General features: G+C 42.6%; 2 protein-coding genes across 7 annotated transcripts in view; one reads left to right on the forward strand and one right to left on the reverse strand.

Annotated features, from left to right (window-relative positions):
* The window catches only part of SWT1 (SWT1 RNA endoribonuclease homolog), a 42024-nt gene extending 41254 nt beyond the window's left edge, over window positions 1–770 (reverse strand). For 3 of the 4 annotated variants that reach the window (XM_013295449.3, XM_005232735.4, XM_027780177.2), the window contains exon 1: window positions 111–326. In XM_013295449.3, coding sequence (XP_013150903.2) covers window positions 111–131 — 21 coding nt within the window. In that variant the 5' untranslated portion in view covers window positions 132–326. Of the gene's footprint in view, window positions 1–110; window positions 327–589 lie in introns of those variants that run through there. The other variant, XM_013295448.3, reaches the window with a different exon arrangement.
* On the forward strand, window positions 316–20486 carry TRMT1L (tRNA methyltransferase 1 like). 3 transcript variants are annotated; one of them, XM_005232740.4, is made up of 16 exons: window positions 316–418; window positions 3845–3997; window positions 5061–5171; window positions 6990–7103; window positions 8162–8226; window positions 8742–8871; window positions 10765–10888; window positions 11966–12045; window positions 13075–13321; window positions 14269–14481; window positions 15703–15893; window positions 16821–16899; window positions 17615–17781; window positions 18418–18477; window positions 19075–19201; window positions 19311–20486. In XM_005232740.4, the coding sequence occupies exons 2-16, from the start codon at window positions 3931–3933 to the stop codon at window positions 19612–19614; spliced, it is 2079 nt and encodes a 692-aa protein (XP_005232797.1). In that variant the 5' UTR covers window positions 316–418; window positions 3845–3930; the 3' UTR covers window positions 19615–20486. The 3 variants fall into 3 exon arrangements, with proteins under 3 accessions (XP_005232797.1, XP_055671291.1, XP_055671292.1); XM_055815316.1 differs by lacking the exon at window positions 316–418 and adding an exon at window positions 872–1135; XM_055815317.1 differs by lacking the exon at window positions 316–418 and adding an exon at window positions 872–1135 and having other exon boundaries at window positions 5061–5123.
* The last annotated feature ends 310 nt before the right edge of the window (window positions 20487–20796 follow it).

Genomic DNA, 20796 nt, shown 5'->3' on the forward strand with positions numbered 1-20796 from the left:
GGTTAATTACTCACATCTTGTGACTGAGAGAACTTCACAGAAAAAAAAAAAAGATGGCAATTACTCTGCCATCTGGTCCAGAGAGGCATATTTTGTACCAGCAAACATACCAGAGCAATACAGGCATACATCCTTTAACATTTAGTCGTACGAGCGTCAAGTTTTAAAGCAGTTCCAATCATGTAACACACCCCAGGGCGCCACACGCACACACCCCGCTGGGGGGAGGTGGGGTGGTAATATCGCGACGTGTCCCTGCAGCTACACCATTCTCGACACAACTAGCCTCGCGAACAAGACGGCGCTGAGAAGGGCCTAAGGAAGCTTCGCCAGAAGCTCCCAGAGCTCCAGGCGGGTTTCCAGAGGATCAGCTCCCTGAAGTGCCCGGCCACCGGAGCGGCGCAGGCGGGAAGCTGAGGTAAACACCCGGCTCCCCCCGCCGCCACGGCACGGGCGGGCTCGGGGAAGGGCTGCAGGGCCCCCAGCGCCGCGCATGAAGAACAGGGCGAGCCCCCGGGGCCCGGCCCGCCCCACCCCGGCTGCAGGGTACAGGGGCGGCCCCGCCGCAGGCCGGACAGCTCGGACACACCCTCCTGTCGAAGCGAAGACGAAACCGAGGTGGAGAGCGGCTCCGTGCCCCGCACCGCGTCGCGTCACGCCAGGCGGCCTCGGGAGGCACGGTCCCGGCGGAGGGGCCTCGGGAGGAACGCGGAGCGTAGCCCCGTTCCCGGGCCGGCAACGACCCTGTCTGCCGGGCGGCGCCGCTCGCTGCCACCCCCCGCCGCGGGGCGCGCTGGGCCAGGCCGGGCCCTACAGCCCCGAGGCCTCTGGGAGATGTAGGCGGCGCGGGCCCGCCCCCTCCCGCCCTACGTGCCGGGCCGCCAGCGCCGGCCTCCGCGCCGCCTCCCGCAGCGCCGCCCCCTCCCGAGCCACCGGCGTGCGGCGATAGCGGCGCGGCCCCTCGCCTCGCCTCACCTCCCTGCGCCCACCGCCGGGCTACCCCTGGAGGCGATGGCAGCGGAGGCTGCGGAGGCCTCGCTGGCAGCTCTGTCCCCGGAGCGGAGGCAGCCGGGGCGGGAAGACGATGAAGAGGAGAGCGCCGAAGGCGGCGGCGGCGACGAGACCGCGGCGCTCAGTGAGGGCCGGGCCGGGCCGGGGAGCGGGGGGGAGCGCTGAGAGCCGGGCGGCGCGCTGGGAGCTGGGCCCTCCGACCCCGCCGAGGGCAGCGGCGCGGTGCCCGGCTGCTGCTCCGCTTCCCGGCGGTGCAGACCGCGCCGTGCCCGGGAGCCGCGGGCCGGCGCCATGCGGGAGCCCCGCGGGGGGGGGTGAATGTGCAGCCGGAGCCGCCCCCGCGCGCCTGGGGCCCCCCTGTTTCCCGCCTTTGTGTAGCGCGGGCCGGGCGGCGGGAGCGCACGTGGTGCCCGCGCCGGCCCGGCCCGGCGGCTGCGGCTCCCGCCCCGCCCAGGGGCGCCCCTGCAGCCGGCGGGGGGGCTGGGGGCCGGGGCCGGGGCGGGGGGGGGCGGGGGGCCGGGGCGCCCCTGCAGCCGGCGGGGGGGGCTGGCGGGGACGGGCCCCCGGTGTGTGCCGCGGCCCACGCGGTCGCCGTGCCGCCCGCCCCTCCGAGTTTTCGCCTCGTATTTTCTCTCCAAATGCGTTTACGCTGGTTGTGCCAGTTTTCCAGCCGTGCCAGGTGTGGCGTCGATGCCAGTCACTTGCTGCAGGCTTACGGTTGAAATGGACTCCTCTATTGTTTTCATTTTTTATTTTAAAAATACTATTACTTCAGCTCTTTGAAGCATTATTACGTTTCTACCTCATCCGTGATTCCTGATGGGCGTTTAAAAATCCTACCGTCTTGTTTAGGTAGCAGCCCGATTTGCTTAATCCTTTAGTGCAGAAGTTTACCCCGCTCCCCGTAGGTGTGTGGAGAAGCTCTATGTACATATGTGCATAGTCTTTTTCAACCTTTTTAAACTCTACACTTGCTCTGAAGATGCACAGCCCCAGTGCGGGGGGCTTGGCTCCTGCTGTGCTCTCACTGTACGGTTTTGTAAGTGTTAAATCAGTTTTTCTCACAGCACGTGCAGTCATAATCATGGTTCTTACGGATTTCTTACCAAAAATCCCTCGACTTCTTTGTTTTCCATCTGTTTTTCTATTGAGAAACTATCCCCAGGCATCTTTCTCATTTGAGAAGGAAATACGTGTGTCTCAGGTGAATTATATCAGCTTCAAAATAGATGTGCGAGAAATCCAGCAGCTGAGCAGCAGTGCTGCCCTGGATGTATCGCAAGGAAGGCGGAATAAATTTACTCTGTGTTTCTGTTTTTCGAAACAATTTCTCGAACGCCTGGATTGAGGTATTCCTTCCATTTCCTCTTTCTGTTTTGTTGTTTGTTGTTTTTGTTTTATAATAGCAAAAGTTTCATATCCAACGGCGGTGTTTAAAAGCAAACAAGCAAAAAATCCCAGGGAAATGGTAAGAACTGCTGTTAAGATCCTTCCAGCCTTTCTTGTACCTTCAGTAGCGGCCAGGAGTAGATGACTAGTGAGGACCAGCAGAGTGGAGCAACCATACAGTAATGCATCCTCTGGAAGTGTCTGCAAACACAACACAGTTCCTTATTCCTGATTTCCTTGAGCCTAAGGTTGCCTTTTTGCATTTAAAAGCCCGTAGTGGATTTCTTTTCCATAAAATTCTCACTGTGGCACTTGTGGACGTGGAGCAGCCTGTGGTGGGGAGGTCTGCAGTGGCCAGGTGGTGTGGAGAACATTCTTCTCTGAATTTCCAGCTGCTATCTCCATGTGGTGCATCCCAGTTTTTGTGTCGGAATAGACAATGAGTGGTTGACTTCAGTGCTCTCTCTGCATCTCCTTATCTTACAGACATCTGTCATAGCCAGGCTGAGAACTTGTTGCTTCTCAGTAGCTCAGAAGTGATCCCATAGCTTTGTTATTTCTTGTCGCCCTTTTTTGAAACTTCCCTAGTTCTGGTGTCCCTTTGAAGGGGGGGGGGGGGCGCAGGGGCATTCAGTGTGCAGTCTAGGCATGGCTTTCTGCATCCTTCCCCAGTGCTTCCGGGTGTCTGTGGCTGGGGAGAGGGACCTGCTGCTCCTGAGGATTTATACCTCTCCCTTTGCTCAAAACTTCTTTAAAATCCCAAGGTGGTAGTCCTGACGTGATGCTCAGCTCTCAGTCCTTGCATTCCTAGGTGAAATCAAAATTACTTTTCCTAAGTGTTGGCTGGTTTTTGTCAGATTATTGCCCAATCACTCAGCCTTTTCAGTCCTTTTGAAGTTCTTGAGTGGGCCCATTTCTGCTACCCCAGAGAAGTCATTCATTTGCAGATGCTTGGTGGCACCAGCACTTAACCCACCTCATAGCCCCTGGTGGTAGCAAATCCCTTACTCCCTCCCCTCCTTTTTTCGAATCGTTCAACCAGTCATAACCAGTTCTAAATTTCCCTTTCCAAATTTTCTTAGCTGTTAGTGTATTATAATGAGCATTTGGACCTCCTCCTTGCCTGCTTTTTTCTTGCTAGCACTGGTTTTGCCAGAAAATAAGGCGTAAATATTACTCTGTTAAGTTTAAACATCTGGTGATACAGATTGGCAAGTAGTTTTGTCTGTCCAGGATGGCATTATTTCACAGTAGTTTCCAAGGATAAGCAATAATGAGTCTCGTATTATTCTTCATCATACAGGGTTTGTTTTTTGTTTTCCTTCACACTTGTAGTCATTTTTGCCTGTTAGAAGCACCAAATTATTGGAAACAAATATATTTGTATAATTCAGCTATATCAATAATGCTGTTACTGTTTTTTGTTGGTTTGATTTTGTTAAAGATGGTGTGGTTGCCTCTGGAAAAGTAAAAACCAACAACCTGGATGTGAAAGTTACTGAACTAGAACTGAAAACTGAAGAAAAAGAAATGGAGGAAGATTCCACGAAGGAATCGGACAGCAACATTTTGGATGTGTCCTCGGATTATCCAAGAGGTTTGCTGATAAACTCTTAAGAATATTTGTGTTGTGTGCTTGAGGAAAAGAGAAGAAAAGGTAGAAATAGATAGAAGAGAGATAAGAGGAATGCGTGAAATCTCATTTCCCATACATCTGATAGATGCCATTTTCCCCTTAAATTTCTAGAAGTCCCTGCAGAAATACACATATACGCAGTGACAGAAGTCGGGGTTAGATGAGGTATGACCTCTGTTAGGCTCTGGTTCTAAAAGCACTGATGAAAGCAGAGAAAATCTATTGTATCTAAGTGCAGAGATTAAAAACTAGGAATTGCTTTTAACCTTTGTTTTAAAACTCACCTCTGTATCTAGAGCACATTGGTCAATTGCTATCTTTGTTTCACATAAGAAAACCTGAAAACTGATCTTATAAAAACATCATAAAGGTTTACAATCGTTACAGAATCAATATTACTGTAAACTGAGTGTTCTGTGTGCTGAAACCAATAAAACTAATTTATTGGATAAGGGGTAATCTTCTTGGTTTTAGCTAATTCTCCGCTGTTCCCATTGACTGAAAAATGAGGAGGTAAATTTAAAGGTTAAACAGTCTTCTAAGGAAGAAAAATAGGGTAGAATTTAATGTGTCCTGGCTGTACAGTGAATAATTGTTGCTTATAATTTGTTCATTTCTAGCTGGTATTTTAGTTTTTCCAGACAGTTCATAGGAAGTTTTTATACTTCTTTGTGCATAATTCACTGATGATGCTGAGCAGTAAAATCAGGAGTACATGGAATGGGGCCTGATCTTTTCAGCTTGTTTTTTTAAATTAAGGTCTTTCCAGTTGGAGAAATTTGATGTGTGTCAGCATTAAAAAGCAAGTAGAAATATATGGATCCTACTAAAGAACCATTCAGGGGATTAATTTTGCAGTCATTCCTTCTACCATGGAAGCTGAAGGATACAAACAAGTATTTCAATTGGTACTATAGTCATTCTCTAATAGTGTTGGATTTGAAGTGACACACAGAAAAATAGCACTAAACTAAAAATAATATTTTAACTGAGTGTTTAACTTCTAAATATCTCTGCTTTTTAGAGAAACATATTTCAATTCAAAGACATCTTGCTGATCTAGAGAAACTAGCTGACCTGAAAGAAGGTGAGTTTACCATGGCAGTATCCCAGAACACAGATCTTCATGTTACAGGTATTTACGGGTTTTCTTAGTTATTATTTCAACACACGACATACATTTATAATGCTTAAAAACTAGGGTTTTCATTAAAAATAGCTTAATGATTTGTTCCCTTGCTTAGTGAATGTTGTAATTCCTTCAGTAAATTTAAGGCCTTAATGATTCCTTTCAGTCTTCCTCTGCATTGTAGCATTTCTAATGTTGGCAGCATGCATGGAACAGCAAAATGTTAATTGTAGCTGTACATCAGCAGCTTAGTCTCACTTTTATTGTACTTCAAGTGCCACGGTAACAGGGAAGCTAATGTTGTCTTTGCAGTGCAGTTTAAATTAAAATGTATTCTGTTTTGGATGTTCTTGGGGGTTTTTTTCCCCGCTCTGTATTCATTTTTGATCTAGATGTATATTGGAGGATTGCTTTAAGACTGCAAAGTGTTTTTATTACAACTTTCTCTGATTACATGTATGTATTTAGTGCTGGTAGTGGCAGCCCTTGCAACTGAAGGTAGTTTTTATTCACAGATCAAGAAAAACATCAGGGTCCACAGAGGCTTTGCATCATACAGCTCTTGCGCCTTTATCATCTTTTAGAGTGGCCACTGATGGAATTAATAGCCTACCTCCATGTCTGTTTAATTTGACTAAAAAATATGCCAAAAACTTCTATAAAGAAGTTCATTTCAGTGAGGAGATAGATCATAAGTAATAGATCGTAAGTACCTTGTAAGCCCTGAAGTTGTAGCTGTTGCTGAGCTGAGTTACGTGGTAGTGATAAACTCATTATTCCTTTCCCTGTTCTCGATAGTGATTTTTTTTCTTCTGCTACGGATGTAGCATTTTCCTGCTATATATGTTTATGGACTGACTTGTATTACCATCACCTCATATATTTGATACTCAGCAATTCATTAGTCAATGAAAGAGGCTGATCAGCATTAGAGAGCACTGGTGATTAATTTGTAGGCTGCCTCTGTTGCCTTCTGTGGCGTGGGACTCGGCATGGACATAAGTAATCGACTCGTAAAGTCATAAAAGGGGAATTTTGCTGTTGTGCAAGCCTAAAATCAGTAATTATTATTCTAGATACCAATGTTGTGTGGCATGTTTCAGTATTGATCCCGTACTGTTCTAACACGTAGAAGCCTTTCTGCTAAGCTCTGCATGGGAGGTGGTTTGACATTCAGCAGTCTTAAGACCCAGCAGCAGATGCTCTGATATGTAACTCCTGTGTACAGCTCTACAACATACATCTCCCAATAGCTAGTTCTTACTTAGGTTACTACAAGTGCTTCAGCACCTTTGATGTCAGGTAATCTTGCCTTTGTCTTTTATGCAGGATTTCCAAGAAAAAATATTAAAAGAGTATGTTACCTTTTTTGGTGGCTTAAAAAGATACCAGGTGCTTGTTTTATCTAAAAGATTCAAGAGCAGGAAGGACAGATTCTTGTTCTAACCTCTTCAGTTGGGTTTTTTTTCGAAACAGTGCAAGTCTCTAGACTTCATCTATAAAAGTCTGTTATTCTGCAGTACTCTTCAGAAGTTGCATTAGCCTCATGTTGCTGGACTAAAAAGTACTAGAAAATGAAGTTGTAGAAGTTAATGATCTTTAAAGTAATAGTGATTCTTGTCTATATTCTATGGGGTAGAAAGAGGCAACCCACAAATTTAAAGTTTGTGCGTGCCCGAAATAGAATATACCCTGGGGAATTAATCTTTGACTCCCATTGATAGTACCTTCCTTCTCTTTTTCTCTTAGCATGCATCTCTGTTAACACGAGTGGTAACTCCATCTCATGTGTTCCTCATGCTTTTTGTTTGTCCGTGTTTTCAGATGAAAGGAAGCCTTGTCCATTGTGTCCTGAGGAGAAACTAAAAGCTTGCTATAGTTATAAGCTCCATCGTCACCTTCAGAATTTGCACTGGAAAGTTTCTGTTGAATTTGAAGGTAATGGCAATCATATTTGAATGGTAAATACTAGAAGAAATGGTGGACACGTAGGACATTGATCTGTGTTTCATCTTGGTAAATTTCTCTTAAGTATCTCGTTACCAGCTCTGAATTAGAAACTCATTTTGATGTAATGAGTTTTGACCTGGGATGTAAAATGGAAATGTGAAATAGCTCTGTTCTTTTACATGCCAAAATAGTTACAGCTGTGCATTACTTGTTTTAAAACAAAATGATAGTAATTGCTTGGCATGTAATGAAATTTACTGTAAAATATAAAGTATGTATATAATGAAAGTTACTTCAATAAAATTTTTTGTTATGTTGTTCATAATCACACACATGTGCGGTCATTTTTGGCTCACTGTAAAGATTCCATGGTTTCAGATGAATACTTAAAAATGTTTATTTAGTATCAGTATTTGGTAGCCTTATCTGTTTTTTAATAAACCGATCTGCTTTTAAGATGCATTAAATTCCCTGCAAGAACTTCAAAAGGAAAAGAAAGTGAACAGTGTGTGGTTTTTTTAAAGAACTAGGTGTTTGGGTTTGCAGGAAATAAAATGACTAATTAGAAGATGAACAAGATTAAAATAAAAAATGCTCTGACTAGAGTTCTGGTTTTGCATGCATTAGTAGGTATCTCTGTTGGGGTTTTTTTGTTTTTCTTTAATTGGAAGATAGGTTCTATGGGAGTCTTCACACAAGTCTTGTAGCCAGGTAACACCACTTCTGTAGAATACAAGTATTTTGGAAAGTTGTGACTGAAGAAAAGTAAAGAAAGTATAGCCTGAAGACTCAACGTAGCTTTGTAGGATGCTAACAGACTTACTAAAATTAATTGTCTGTATGTAATTCTTGTGCATTTTAAAATTTAACATGTATAGTTGGCTGATAAATTTCCCTGTACAGAGGGTGGATATACCAACTAATTGGTGATGTTCTTTTACTGCTATCTTGTGGCAATATTTGAGAGTCTTAAATGAGACCGTGTGATATAGGACGTATACCTTTTGTTTACTGACTGTACTGTGATGTGACAATTTGTTTTCCAGGGTACAGAATGTGCATCTGTCACTTACCTTGTCGCCCAGTAAAACCAAACCTCATTGGAGACCAGGTAAAACTGCTGAATCACAGAACTATTCGTTACCCTACGAAGCGGGGGAAATGGGTGATGTAGGGGACCTTCTGCAATCTGCCTAGTTGCCAAATACATGTGGCCCTGCAGTGTGGGATGCCAAAAGCCCATTGGTCCAGAATATATGTACTTGATACAACCCTTGGGTAGCTGGACATAGTTGTATCTCTCTTACTTTGGTGGGTAGCTGCCTAGGTCATGTAAAGCACTCGTCACAGTTTGGAGCAGATGGCAGCTTTGTGCAGAAGAGATGAAGGTTCGTTAGGCCAGGCAGGGGCTGCTCCTCAGTTCCTCCCCTGTGTGCAGAGGACAGGGAGTACTGGCAGAGTTTAACTGGTTGTGGTGCTGGGGCTGGAGAGCTGCGCTTGCAGGTTGCTTACAGTCTCTGGCTGTAGGTTGAAAATATTTTGTATGCGCTAGAGGTAACAGTGTTCGGGTATAGTGCTGCTTTAACCACGTGTATGCATTCTGACACCACACATTATATTTTACAGGCATTTTCAAAGATGGGAGCCCATTACCATTGTATCATCTGTTCAGCAACCATCATGCGAAGAACAGACATGATAGGTCATATTAATCGTCATGTGAATAAGGGAGAAACCGAATCAAGGTTCATTACAGGTAGGTTCTTTCTTACATAAAACATTCAATCGTTTTATCGTATGTAGCACATGCAATAACTGTGCTATGTGGGTGAGAGGCATGAGGAAAAATTCCAAAACAGATTTAGCTTTACTAATGAGAAATATGCCCTTAATATTTCGGAATTTTTCGTTTTCCTCAAAGATGTAGCAATGTTGTGATTTAGTCTCTGCATTGACCAGTTACTCTGTCCTTACTGATCAATAATACTCCCTTCACAATCAGTTTAATACTGTAAACACAGGTTTCTGTGTCTCCAAAGGAATGGGGAACACGGCAGCCATAAAACAAAGTCTGTATAGAGAATTTAATGTGTCTGTGTTTTGCTGTCTGTCTTGTTTAAACAGTCTAGAGAAAATCTTTCTGCAATATAAAAATCCTTTGGTTTTTAGCCAAACTACATCAGCATGTCATTCACAAAACAAGATGATGTTTTTTCAGCCCTGGACAGTCATGACGGAGGTGTCAGTAGTTCTTTGATAAATTACAATCCTGACATCTTCCAGATTTAGACTTTATCTCTAAAATTGGATAAGCTAGATTGAAAAAAATGTAAATAATTGGAATGCCAAATCTTGAAAATTAATTTAATTTCCTTTATTTTTGCAAGTTGTCTGATCTCTACAGCTGTTGAGTAGAAAGGATATAATTGATTAGCTGGTGTGTAAAAATTGAGGGTTTTTTTGTTACAGCCCAGACTGTTCCTGTTGAAAATTAGCCTGACTTCTTTTTCTCTGTCTCTGTGTAGATGTATGGATTTTATTTAGGTACAGTATAGTAAGGGCAGTCCTGGGGGCTGTGAGGTTCACACTTCTTTCTGTTACCCATATGTGCTTTAGGAATAATCGTTTAACGTTGGGCTTCAGCTCACGTGTCTGAGAAGTGATGGTGGTTCCATCTATCCATATTCCTTAACTTCAACTTGAATAGAGTTTCTGTTGTGAAATACGTAAATCTCTGCATGGTTCTCTTCGGAGCTGTTAGAAAAGGATGACCCATTTGTCATTTTTTTAACAAAATGCATGTGTCTGGTTTTCCTCATGGGGAGAGGAGAAATTGAGAGGTGGGGTATTTCATGCTTTGTAGGCGCTTCAGCAGCACGTGGGTGCTATGACTGTGGAGCGCATGGTAGCGCACATGGAGAGCATGGTTCACAGATTCACAATTTGTGTGTTTGAAAGCATGGAGAGAGAGGCAGGCTGAGCACTGCAAGGTGTCTAGTTGATAGCTAACAGGGTTTTCCTGGTCATTCCTGGATAAATTTTGCTACTTGAAGACTGGCGATAAATTGCTTAGAGGAATGGACAGCATGTGTTTACAGCTGTCAAAACAGAAAGTTTATTTTGCCACAGACTGTATTTTATACAGAGCTTAAGTGCTGAAATTGTCCCTATGCTTGTGCTGTCTAGACATGTTTCATGAAGCTGTTTGCGAACTTACAGAGATCAAGGATGTTGAGGGGTTTTTGAAGCTCATTGATATACATTCAGGACTATGTTAATAGGGATTTAATTAATTAGCAATGTATTATGTTTGGACACGCAAAACAAATGTGCTAAGACTCAGGCTCAGAGGCTGGTTTCATAAATTTGAGTGGATACATAGGAGGCCAACTGAGAAAAAAAATGATGTTTTATGAGAAGAAAATTGTGGTAGAGTTTGATTCTTATCAGCCAGGCTTAGGACCAGAAGATAAATTGTTCCCTGCTTTTTTTTCCCCTACATACTTGTTAACTCACCCATGTGCTCGTTGGATTACAGCATAACCCAGACTTCTTGCTATATGGGAGCAAATTTTCAGTTTAATTTATCAAATATGCTGATGATAATTTCAATTCTCACTCTTTCTTTCCCTCAATTACTGTCTTTTAGCTCCTTCTCCCAGGTCCTCTTACAGAGTGCTGAAAGAGTCAGCCACAGACGTGCAGGTTCTTCCCAACTACTCCACACCTCATAAAACAGATTCCTATTTTAATCCTAAAATGAAACTCAACAGGTAAGAGAACAGGGAGTGGAAGGATGCACCAGAGGCGTGGGGAGTTTGCAGTGAAAAATACTTATGTGTTTTGAAAAGCAAACCCTGCAAAACTTTTGTTCAGAGGGCAGGAGAAATAGTTTTCATCAGAAAACGCTTCTTGACAAATAATATTTAAACCCAAGAACACGATGTGGGGAATATTGTCAATTCTGAAACAATTAAGTGTTCTGTAATGAGTAGGTTATGGAGAACAGGATTTGAAAGGAGCGCACCTGAAAACTCACTCTATTGTATACACCGAAGATGTTTTTCTGTGATACATTTCATTGTATCCATAAGATACAATGGATAGTTGCTGCTTGCTCTCTCCTAACTGAACAGCAGCAGTGTACCTGTAAATTAGTTTCCATATTCTAGGCCTTTTTCTCTTGGGACTCAGATCCTCTTAGGTGTCTTCTCCTTATTTGCATTAAAAAAAGTGAAGGAGGGAGTATTGTCTTTTTTTAAGGAGTCATAAATGGTGTCTGTACCACAACTGAAAGGTGTGAGCGTCGACACCAACACGTGGGACTGTGCTTCAGCCCATGCTGACCCTTCACGGTCTCAGTGCTGTAATATTTGAGCTGCCAGGTTTGCAGTTGGCTCGGGTACGTCTGTGCAGGCTAAGGCATGCCTCTGGAGCAGGCCATTGCAACTCGCCTTAGGGCCGCGTCTAAAAGAACAAGGCCTGTTCCTCAACACAGCGGAATTTCGGTGCTCTGCAGCAATTTCGAACATCTTATTAAACATAGCTGTTAGTAGGGCAGTATCAGGTTGGGCTAGGAAAGTGAAAGAAACACTCTTTACTTTTGAATGTCAGCCGCTTTTTCTGGTGTTAGAGTAACTAAGTTGATTCAGGATCTTACCTTACGAATATCCTGCTGAAGAGTTAAACTTTTAAAGGTAGTTGAGGTTTTTGATTTACAATTGTTGCGTGTAAAAGGTAGAGTTTAGCTTACATGTTCTAGCATTATGTTCAAGGGAAATAAATAATGAAAAGGAAGGAAAAGTATTCTCTCAACTTACTTACCGTGACCATTCTTTTTTATTTTCAAGGCAGTTGATATTCTGTGCACTAGCCGTTCTAGCCGAGGAACGTAAACCGATAGAATGTTTGGATGCTTTTGGAGCCACCGGTAAAGTCAATTTCTTTAATCATTTGGCTAATATTCAATAGTATGAAGCTGCAGAAATCAATAGTAACTGACATCACGTATTCAGAAATAATGTGAGGTACACAATAATTCTCCTTAGGCAGGCAGGCAGTTAGCTTCTGTACAAAACCAACCAGCTGTCAAGAGCCTGCTGTTAGCCCTTTTAAAAAGACTGTAAATAATACTAAATCAATGTTTAGTGGTCTCCTTGAAATCAGTTGCCTTAATGTCCACGAAGTAGCATCTTCCTAAACTTGCATCCAAGGTCACAAATGTCCTGTGATTCTGTGGCTGTAGAATTTGGCTGTAAAATCAACTTGTGGTTTAAAAATGGTGATGAATCCAAGCTTCTTTATCAGAATTGTCTCTTAATCGATTGCAAGAATGTAATGTAGTTACCAGTGTCTATTATCCATCTGCAGCAAAGCTCTGAAGAGATCTGGATCGCTGCCTCATGATCAGCCAGCTGCTGTAAACTTAAGTTCATAGTTGAGAAGAACAGTAACTGCTTAGCATTTTGCATAAAAATTCCTGCTAATGGGTTTATAACCGTTCTGAACTAGGCCAGTCTTCAGGTGTACATCCTGTCCTGCATTTCTACAGTGTAGTCATAGACTTTACTACAAAAGGCAGCAACAAACGCTTGGAGGCAGCCTGAAAAGCTTCCCGCTACCTCTGGAGTCCGCCTGCTATGCTGGAGCATTAAACAAGCCAAGGGGCTTTCCTGCAGACTGTGGGTCCAGCTGGCTGCAAAAATCACAGGTCCTTGGGTCTGTAGCCCCCATTATCATATACAGAGGTGACAGATAGGCTGTCCCTTTACATACCCCATTGTCACTCTGTGCTGAGGCAGAAGGTCACCAACGCATTTTTGTAGGAACATGACAAAATTTGCATCCCACATACCTCTGTGTTACAAGCATTTAAAAGGATTAATATTTTTCTTGGCAATTTCAGTGATCCAGAAACCAACTCTGTTTGTCACGGAATTACAATTCTATTTTTCCTTAGGTATAATGGGATTACAATGGGCAAAGCATCTCAGAAGTTCTGTGAAAGTTACTATTAACGATTGTAATGAAAATTCTGTGACGATGATTCGGGAAAACTGCCATTTAAACAAAATGAAGGTGAAACTGAATACTAAGGAAGAAGACAATGAGGAAGCTCTGGGAGATGGAGAAGAAAATACTGACACCATTGAGGTGACAAAAATGGATGCAAATGTCATAATGCATTTGAGATCATTTGATTTTATGTAAGTATTGAATGTTTCTGTTCATAGTTTTCTGGTTTGATATGATGCATCCCACACCATCCCCCAGTATATGATTATTTGGGAAAGTTGGAATGAAAGAATCAGCCAACAGTCACTTGGGTGTTTTAAACGTAATTCTGTTGTTCCAGAAATGGTGGAGGAACAGAATTTTACTCTTCAGTGTTTTAGAAATCGCTGGAAAAATACTAAGCCCTTGTGACATCCAAAAAGGGCTATAAATGTACATGAAAATGTTAAGCCAGACTATTTCTTTTTAACTTCCTTGTCTGTTTGATGAAATGTCATATTAGTGTTTTTTTTCTTAAAACTTTTAATTAGTTTAAAATTCATACCTTTGCATGTTTCTGTGTAGGACTTTATTGCATCTCGTTTTAATCCATTTTGCAGCGTATTCATTTTGAGTTAAAGTAGGCTAATTCTTCCAAGTTGGGTTTATAGATGCATACATGGAAAACCTATACAGACATCAAAATAAGTGTTTGGATTTTTTTTGTATTGATTAACATCCAGATCTAAGCAGCAGGTATTCAGGCTGAAAATTAGGCCAGTTATTTAGTACATAAACTGGAATGCATACATGTGAAGATACCGTTGGTTTTGGAAGTTTCGCTTTGTTTGGAGGATGAAGATAAGTATCAGGCCAATACTCTTGTAACTTGAGTTAGTCGGTGGGTCAGGATGCAGAAAAAAGCACTTGCTGACTTTGTGGTGATGTGTCTTTTCCAGCACTGTGCCTCCCTGGCTTTTGCAGTTTGACACTTGGGTATTCCAGAGTAATTCACAAGAGGTGTGCTGTAAATTTTTTTCCTGTTTCCTCCTTTTGTGTTAAATATGACCATAGGTGAAGATTATAAAGTGTTTTCCTCAGTCTAAAGCTAAACTCCTGAGCATTCGTAGATACTGAGTGCTACTTCCTTACTTTTCAGCCATTTGGACCCCTTCGGAACTTCTGTGAATTACCTGGACTCTGCCTTTAGAAATGTGAGAAATCTTGGAATTGTGTCATTGACATCCACAGACATCAGCTCTCTGTATGCAAAGGCTCGACACGTTGCCCTGCGTCATTACGGATGTAATATTGTCAGAACAGAGTACTACAGGGAACTGGCAGCCAGAATAGTAATTGCTGCTGTGACAAGGTACCACTAATTGAGCTCAAATTATTGTAAAAAAATTACTAGTGATAAAAAACTTAAGACTGCTGCAGGTTGTGTATGTTTAGTTTCTAGAATTCCCTAATTCTAAAACCCAGACTTCTGGATACAAAATTAATGTTTCATATTTTATGTGTGCTGGTGTGGGATGATGTAAATTTTTAACTAAAAGACGGAGCAAGGTGAAAATGAATAAATAAGGGTACGGGTTTGCTATGGCAGGGAGTTTTTTTGGTGGTGGGGAGGGATGGTAACGGGCAAGTCTGAGTGTTACTTTTTCTATCTGCAAACTCTTTATTCCTCTGTCAATTTTGTCATTTTAGTGTTGCACAGGACTTTGTAAATATTAATTAAGCTGCTTTGAATGGCTTCTAGCCAAGCATTAGAGTTAAACTTGCTTCAGTGGAAACTGATGTTCACTTCAGATCCTCATGCTTGAGGTTATAAAGATACATGTAATTACTAACTTGTGACAGTAGTCGTCTGCATGTAGATATTCTCAGTAAATTCAGTCCGTTAAATAACCTGGTTCCTAATTGGGCGGAAAAAAAAAGATACAGGCAAGAGGATGGGACAGCTGCTCAGGAAAGATGGGGACGAAATTAAGCACACAGAAGTCTTCAGAATGCCAGAGCGCAAATACTGACGTGAATACATGTAGATTTTCCTTCTCTCCCTGCAGAAATTACTTAGGTACAAACATGCTGCTTGAACAAAGTTTTAATTGTGTTCTGGGTTACACGCTCCAGCTCCCTAAACATTTCTTCCTTCTCAACACTTACCTATTCAGGAACTGCTCACCTGCCTTTCCACAGTCCTTACTCAATTAACATTCCATGATTTACCATCATGTGTGCCCCTCTACAGTTCTACTTTGATTTTCCTTTAATTGGGGGGGGGGGGGGGGGCGGGGCGGGGGAGGGTTGTTATTACAATATCCTGGCAATAGATAGGTATTTGGATAGAAAGATGATGCAGGTGGCAGATGGATATTTCTAGACGTGATAAAAGGAAGGAGAACAAACTTGACTTAGCCTTACAGGTAGCAGACAAAACTAGGCCCTTTAGAAACAAGAATTTCTCTTGATCAGTTTCTCAGATCCTTAGTATCTCTAGAAAGTGGATGAGCTCAGGAATGTTTCAGAAGGCTCAGGTGTCTGTGGCAATTCAATGCAGTTTGGGTTTGTGTTTGTTTTTCCTTCGCAGAGCTGCAGCTCGCTGTAACAAAGGCATTGAAGTTTTACTTGCAGTAGCGCTAGAACATTTTGTTCTAGTAGTGGTCAGAGTTCTGAGGGGACCATCCCCTGCAGATGATTCGGCTAAGAAAATAAGATACCTCATCCACTGCCAGTGGTGCGAAGAGAGAATTTTTCAGAAAGAGGGTAATATGGTAGAAGGTAAATGGCTTTTCTTTTGCACTTTCTAGAAAGTCTTGATTTCCTTTATCTCCTTTTTGTGCTTGTTTATATTTACGTCCCTTTAGTAAAGTAATAATTCCCTTTAATGTAACAATGAGTGTATCGTATGAGGTAGAGAAGGTATCTCCACCTGGTTGTGTGAGGTGGAGAAGGTACAGTGCTGTATGGCAGTGGGTCACATCGGTTGTCTGCATGGATTTTGCTGTAAGTGTGTTGGATTTGTTCCTAGGCAGGACATACTCCGCTGCTGAAGCTGCCAGGATGCCAAATACGCCTTTTCAGCAGAGGGCATGAAGAGTGGGACAGTCTTTGCTACCGTTTGGTTCCCCCGTGCAGTGGCAGCTTGATAGATCTCCATGTCAGATTGCTTTTCTGCTGTTCATTTCGGTTACTTTAAGATGTAGCGGACTTTCCCCGCCGCCGAGGCCGTGTTGTGCCTGGCTTCAGGCAGTATCTGACGGGTATTGCCGCTCAGCTGGCGCTGGAGGAAAGGTGTGCACCGTTCCTGTCAACCATCTAGCAGCTGCTGCTAGATGAAGGCAGACTCTAGGTTACAAGTTCACTGCTTGTGGGCTGTCTCTATGCACAATCAGCAGATGCAGGAGACAAAAATTAAGCTACAAGGTAGCTATTGGTCAGAGGGTAGTTTAAACGAATATAAAAGGAAAACCCTAGTTTTAAAGATGAAGTTACGAATCACTAAGTTCTCATAAGCACTGCTCATCACTAAGTTCTCATAAGCACTGCTCGGCAGAAACCAGGATGGTGTTACACTTCTGCTGTTGCTTGCCCTTCCAGATACCTCCACTGAAGTAATCTGCTACTTCCCATCTGTGTCACCTCTCTCTGGTAAAGCAGGTGTTGCTTCTATTTCAAAACAACTTAAATCCCATTTTTCCATTACAGAAAACCCGTACCAGCAGCTGCCTTGTGACTGCCATGGCAGTATGCCTGGGAAGACGGCAGTGGTTCTTGGTCCTCTCTGGTAAGTTCAGAACACAATACAGGATTGGGGAATAATTTAGAGGGACCTGTGGAGGTCAGCTGTTCAGTCACAGAATAAAAATACAAGCCTGCTGGATATTTTAGTGCTACAAAAGGACGTATGGCAGTTGGAATTCAGGAAACATTTGGTTGATCTGGATTTAATAGGGTATTCAGGTTTTGCTTTTGCTCATAAATACTAACAAACTTGCTTTGAATTTCACATTCGGTGCAACTTAGGTAGTACATCCTGCATAGGAGAACTTGGCTGCATGTTGCTGTAGCTGCCAAATGGAGAATTTATTTAGTAAATCCTTACACGTGCTGACAGTAGTAAATGATGCACTGCTTGATAATTAATACTTAAAATTTTCTCTTGTGAGAAACAAGAATAAAGTCTTTTGTTAACCATTTCAAAGCACTATTAGAAGTGGTTGACAATTGACAGTACCTTTCTTTTTGGAGTTAATTCACTTTCTCAACATAGCAGGGCAGAATTAAAATTACCATTCTTGAGATCTTGATTTTTTATTTTTTTTTAATACAAGACCAATGTTACTGTCATTCCAAACAAAGCAATTCGGTATCATTAAGTTATGAACACAGCCTGATGCAGCACTTCATTGTAATTGCTGATCAATTTGGGCAGGAGGTTTTTCGAGCAACTTTTCTGCTTTCATTAAGATGTAACTTTTCACTTGTCTTGCATTTCATAGGTCAGGAGCCCTCTTTAACACTGGATTCATCAGAAGAATGCTGTTTGAGGCTGTTCAGTATGGTTTGGATGAAGCTCAGCCGCTTCTGAAGACGTTAGTTTGCGAAGCAGAGTGCACAACTTTAAAACATTTTTCTACTCATAGTCCTTATGATGAGAACAAGCAAGGTAAGAATACTGTTCGCAAAAAGGACAGGACTGGCTTTGTGGCAATTTAGAGATGCTGCTCTTGGATAACTTACTATTAACAGCACTGTATTCATAAAATTGAAGGTAGCATGGGACTGATCGTTTCTCGTCAGATAGCCTCTGGTGCTGCAGTCAGAGGCAGAGCACTGAATTTACACATCTTTAATGAGTATGGCAGATCCTAAATGAAATAAACATAATGCAGGCAGGCTGACTGCTAGGAAATCCAGTATGCTCCCTGAAGGAGATGGAAATACGAAGTGTCTGCTAGTTCTCTGGTGTATTCCAACCCTGACCTGAGAGTATGTGCTGTTGGGAAGAGAAGACTCCAGCCGTCACGCTCTGCATACTCTGCAGGGATTGCAAATCAGCGTGCTAAAAGCAATGGCTTTCTGTACAGAAACGCTGTTCTGCTCATTAAATGAAATCATATTTTGAATATCCCCTCTAAACTCAAGTTCTGAGCTAATATGTAAAAGTTATGCATATGTATGCTTCTTACTACCCTTCCTTCTTCAGGCCAGAGTGTGGGATTATTTCCTTCTTTTTAACAAATGTATTTTGCCATTCTGCTGTCTTAACAGTAGAATTAATGTTTGTCAAATTGTATTCTAGAAGAGTGCGGCGTATATATTAAAACACCAAATGCTTCTGCAGAATCCTCCTTGGTACATGGTAAGTAGATCATTTTAGTGTAGATGCAGCAGTTTTCAAAGTAAACTACAGCTTAAGTGATGGCTAAGACAACCTACCGTTCATGTATTTTTTTTTATGTTTAATTACTGGTACTCAGATTGTTTCCCACTGAATTACTGATTTTACACACAATCATACTTACTGATAAAAGTAGAATGCTAAATACTCCATAAAGCCTACTTGACTTCATTTGTTACTACTAAAAATGGCACGTTAATTAAAATCAGGCTAGATGTTAGCTTGGCAGAATACTGCTTACAAAAGCAGACAGAAAGGTATAGGTTAAGAGGAAATGGCCTCAAGTTGTGCCCGGGGAGGTTTAGACTGGATACTAGGAAAAAGTTTCTTCACTGAAAGGGTTGTCAAGCCTTGGAACAGGCTGCCCAGGGAGGTGGTAGAATCACCATCCCTGGAGGTGTTTAAATATATAGATGCAGCGCTTCAGAATGGTTTAGTGCTGGACTTGGCAATCGTGAGTTAATGGTTGGACCTGATGATCTTAAAAGGCCCTTTCCAGCCTAAATTAATCCTATGATCCTACTGTCTTTGGCTTCACTGGCATTTTTTGTGGTCCAGGAAAAAGAAAAAGTGATGAAGTGATTCGAAATGCAGCCAAGCGGCAAAAATCTGAGAGCAGCGCTGAGCACCCTGCGTTCTACTACAATATCCACAGACACAGTATTAAAGGAATGAACATGCCAAAGTAAGGTTTTCGTTCCAGTCTTACATTGCTGTGACGACCGATACATAGCTTGTATTGAATCGGCCTTGTTAACATTAACTCCTTTTTAAACGGTTTGGGTCTTTTTCAGGTTAAATAAGTTCTTAAACTATCTCTCTGAAGCTGGATACAGAGTGAGTAGAACCCACTTTGATCCTATGGGAGTTCGCACGAATGCGCCCTTGGCACAATTTAAGACTATTCTTATGAAGTACAGCACTCCCACGTACACGGCCGGGCAGGCAGACGGCCCTGTCCATCTCACTGAAGGGCTCCAGGCAGCAGAGCAGGTTCAAGCTGTTGCAGATATCAAGGCAGAGGATGCTGATTTTCTGGAAGATGTTGCTGCCACCATGTTCCCGAACGACTACCCTACTCACTGTGCAGCTGATTAAAGCAAGTAATTTGGTTCATACGTGAGGGTGTTACAGACTTGCAAGCACACCCTGTTCAAGTAAGCCAGTACTTCTTACCAAACTGGATTTTTAAAATTTGAGTTGCCTGCTATTTTGATTTGAAAAGACGTTTTAGAATTATGTAGCAGAACTTACCCCTGACCGCAGCATGTGCGGTCAAGGCGCTGTTACTGTGAGGAGGTCTCCAGGACTAGTTACTTGCTTTTATGCTCACATCCACTTTCACCCTGAGGCACTGTGGCTGCTCCTGAGTCTTTGTTAAAGCCTTACCGCTAGCACGGAATACAGGAGGGTGGATGGGGCCAAAAGTGTTTCTGAACATGAGGTTAATGTGAAACAGATACTCCTAAAACGAATCATTCCTAAAACCTTACTGCTTACAATTCAGAGGAAGGTCGTGTTAAGATAATAAAAGAGCATAAAATGCGATCCGAGTTTAAGCAAGGCAGAGGAGTGCACCACGCGAGGACTGTAACTCCAGTTGCCCATGTAATTTGGCATGCAATTCTGTTTTCATAGTTCTGCCTACCATCAAGGACCTAACTGGAGTGAGAACGGAAAGGAATGGTTACACAACTTAACTGACACTTCAGTTTATAACCGAACTTTAATGAATTGTGTTAGTCACCCTAAGTAGTTGTTAGTTCGGGGATTACAGTTGGTCATGTGCTGTAAAAAGGTACAGTGACAAGGCTCCACAAGCTGAAATTCTAGGTGAAGTTTTGCTCTGATCTGTCAATAATACAATCTTAGCTGTTAAAAAGATCTTGTCTGCAAACGAGCAAAGGTGCTGTGTGTTGGTAGTTGGTTCTGGTTTCCTTAAATATACGGCAGCATTCCAGCCAAATAAGCTTGACTTTGTCCTTCCTTTCTCCCAAACTTTGTTCAGACACCTCTGTCTATTTCACTTGAAGTGGGAATAGCTATCACAATCGAAGTAGTTGATGCAGTTTTTCACAGATCTGGTGCTCAAACTTAGCACGGTGGGGGCCAGGCTATCTAAGAGCAGGATATGAGGGGTTATTACTCTTGCCCATCTCTGAAATGTCACAGTAAGAGTATTGCCTCTCATCTGAGTGCCAACCAAGAGTAACATGACCGATACACTCCTTATTAAGCAAAACTTCCTAAGCTCCCATCAGGCCAGAATTAAGTTACTGC

The sequence above is a fragment of the Falco peregrinus genome, chromosome 10 (assembly GCF_023634155.1).
Source record: "Falco peregrinus isolate bFalPer1 chromosome 10, bFalPer1.pri, whole genome shotgun sequence".
NCBI lineage: Eukaryota > Metazoa > Chordata > Aves > Falconiformes > Falconidae > Falco > Falco peregrinus.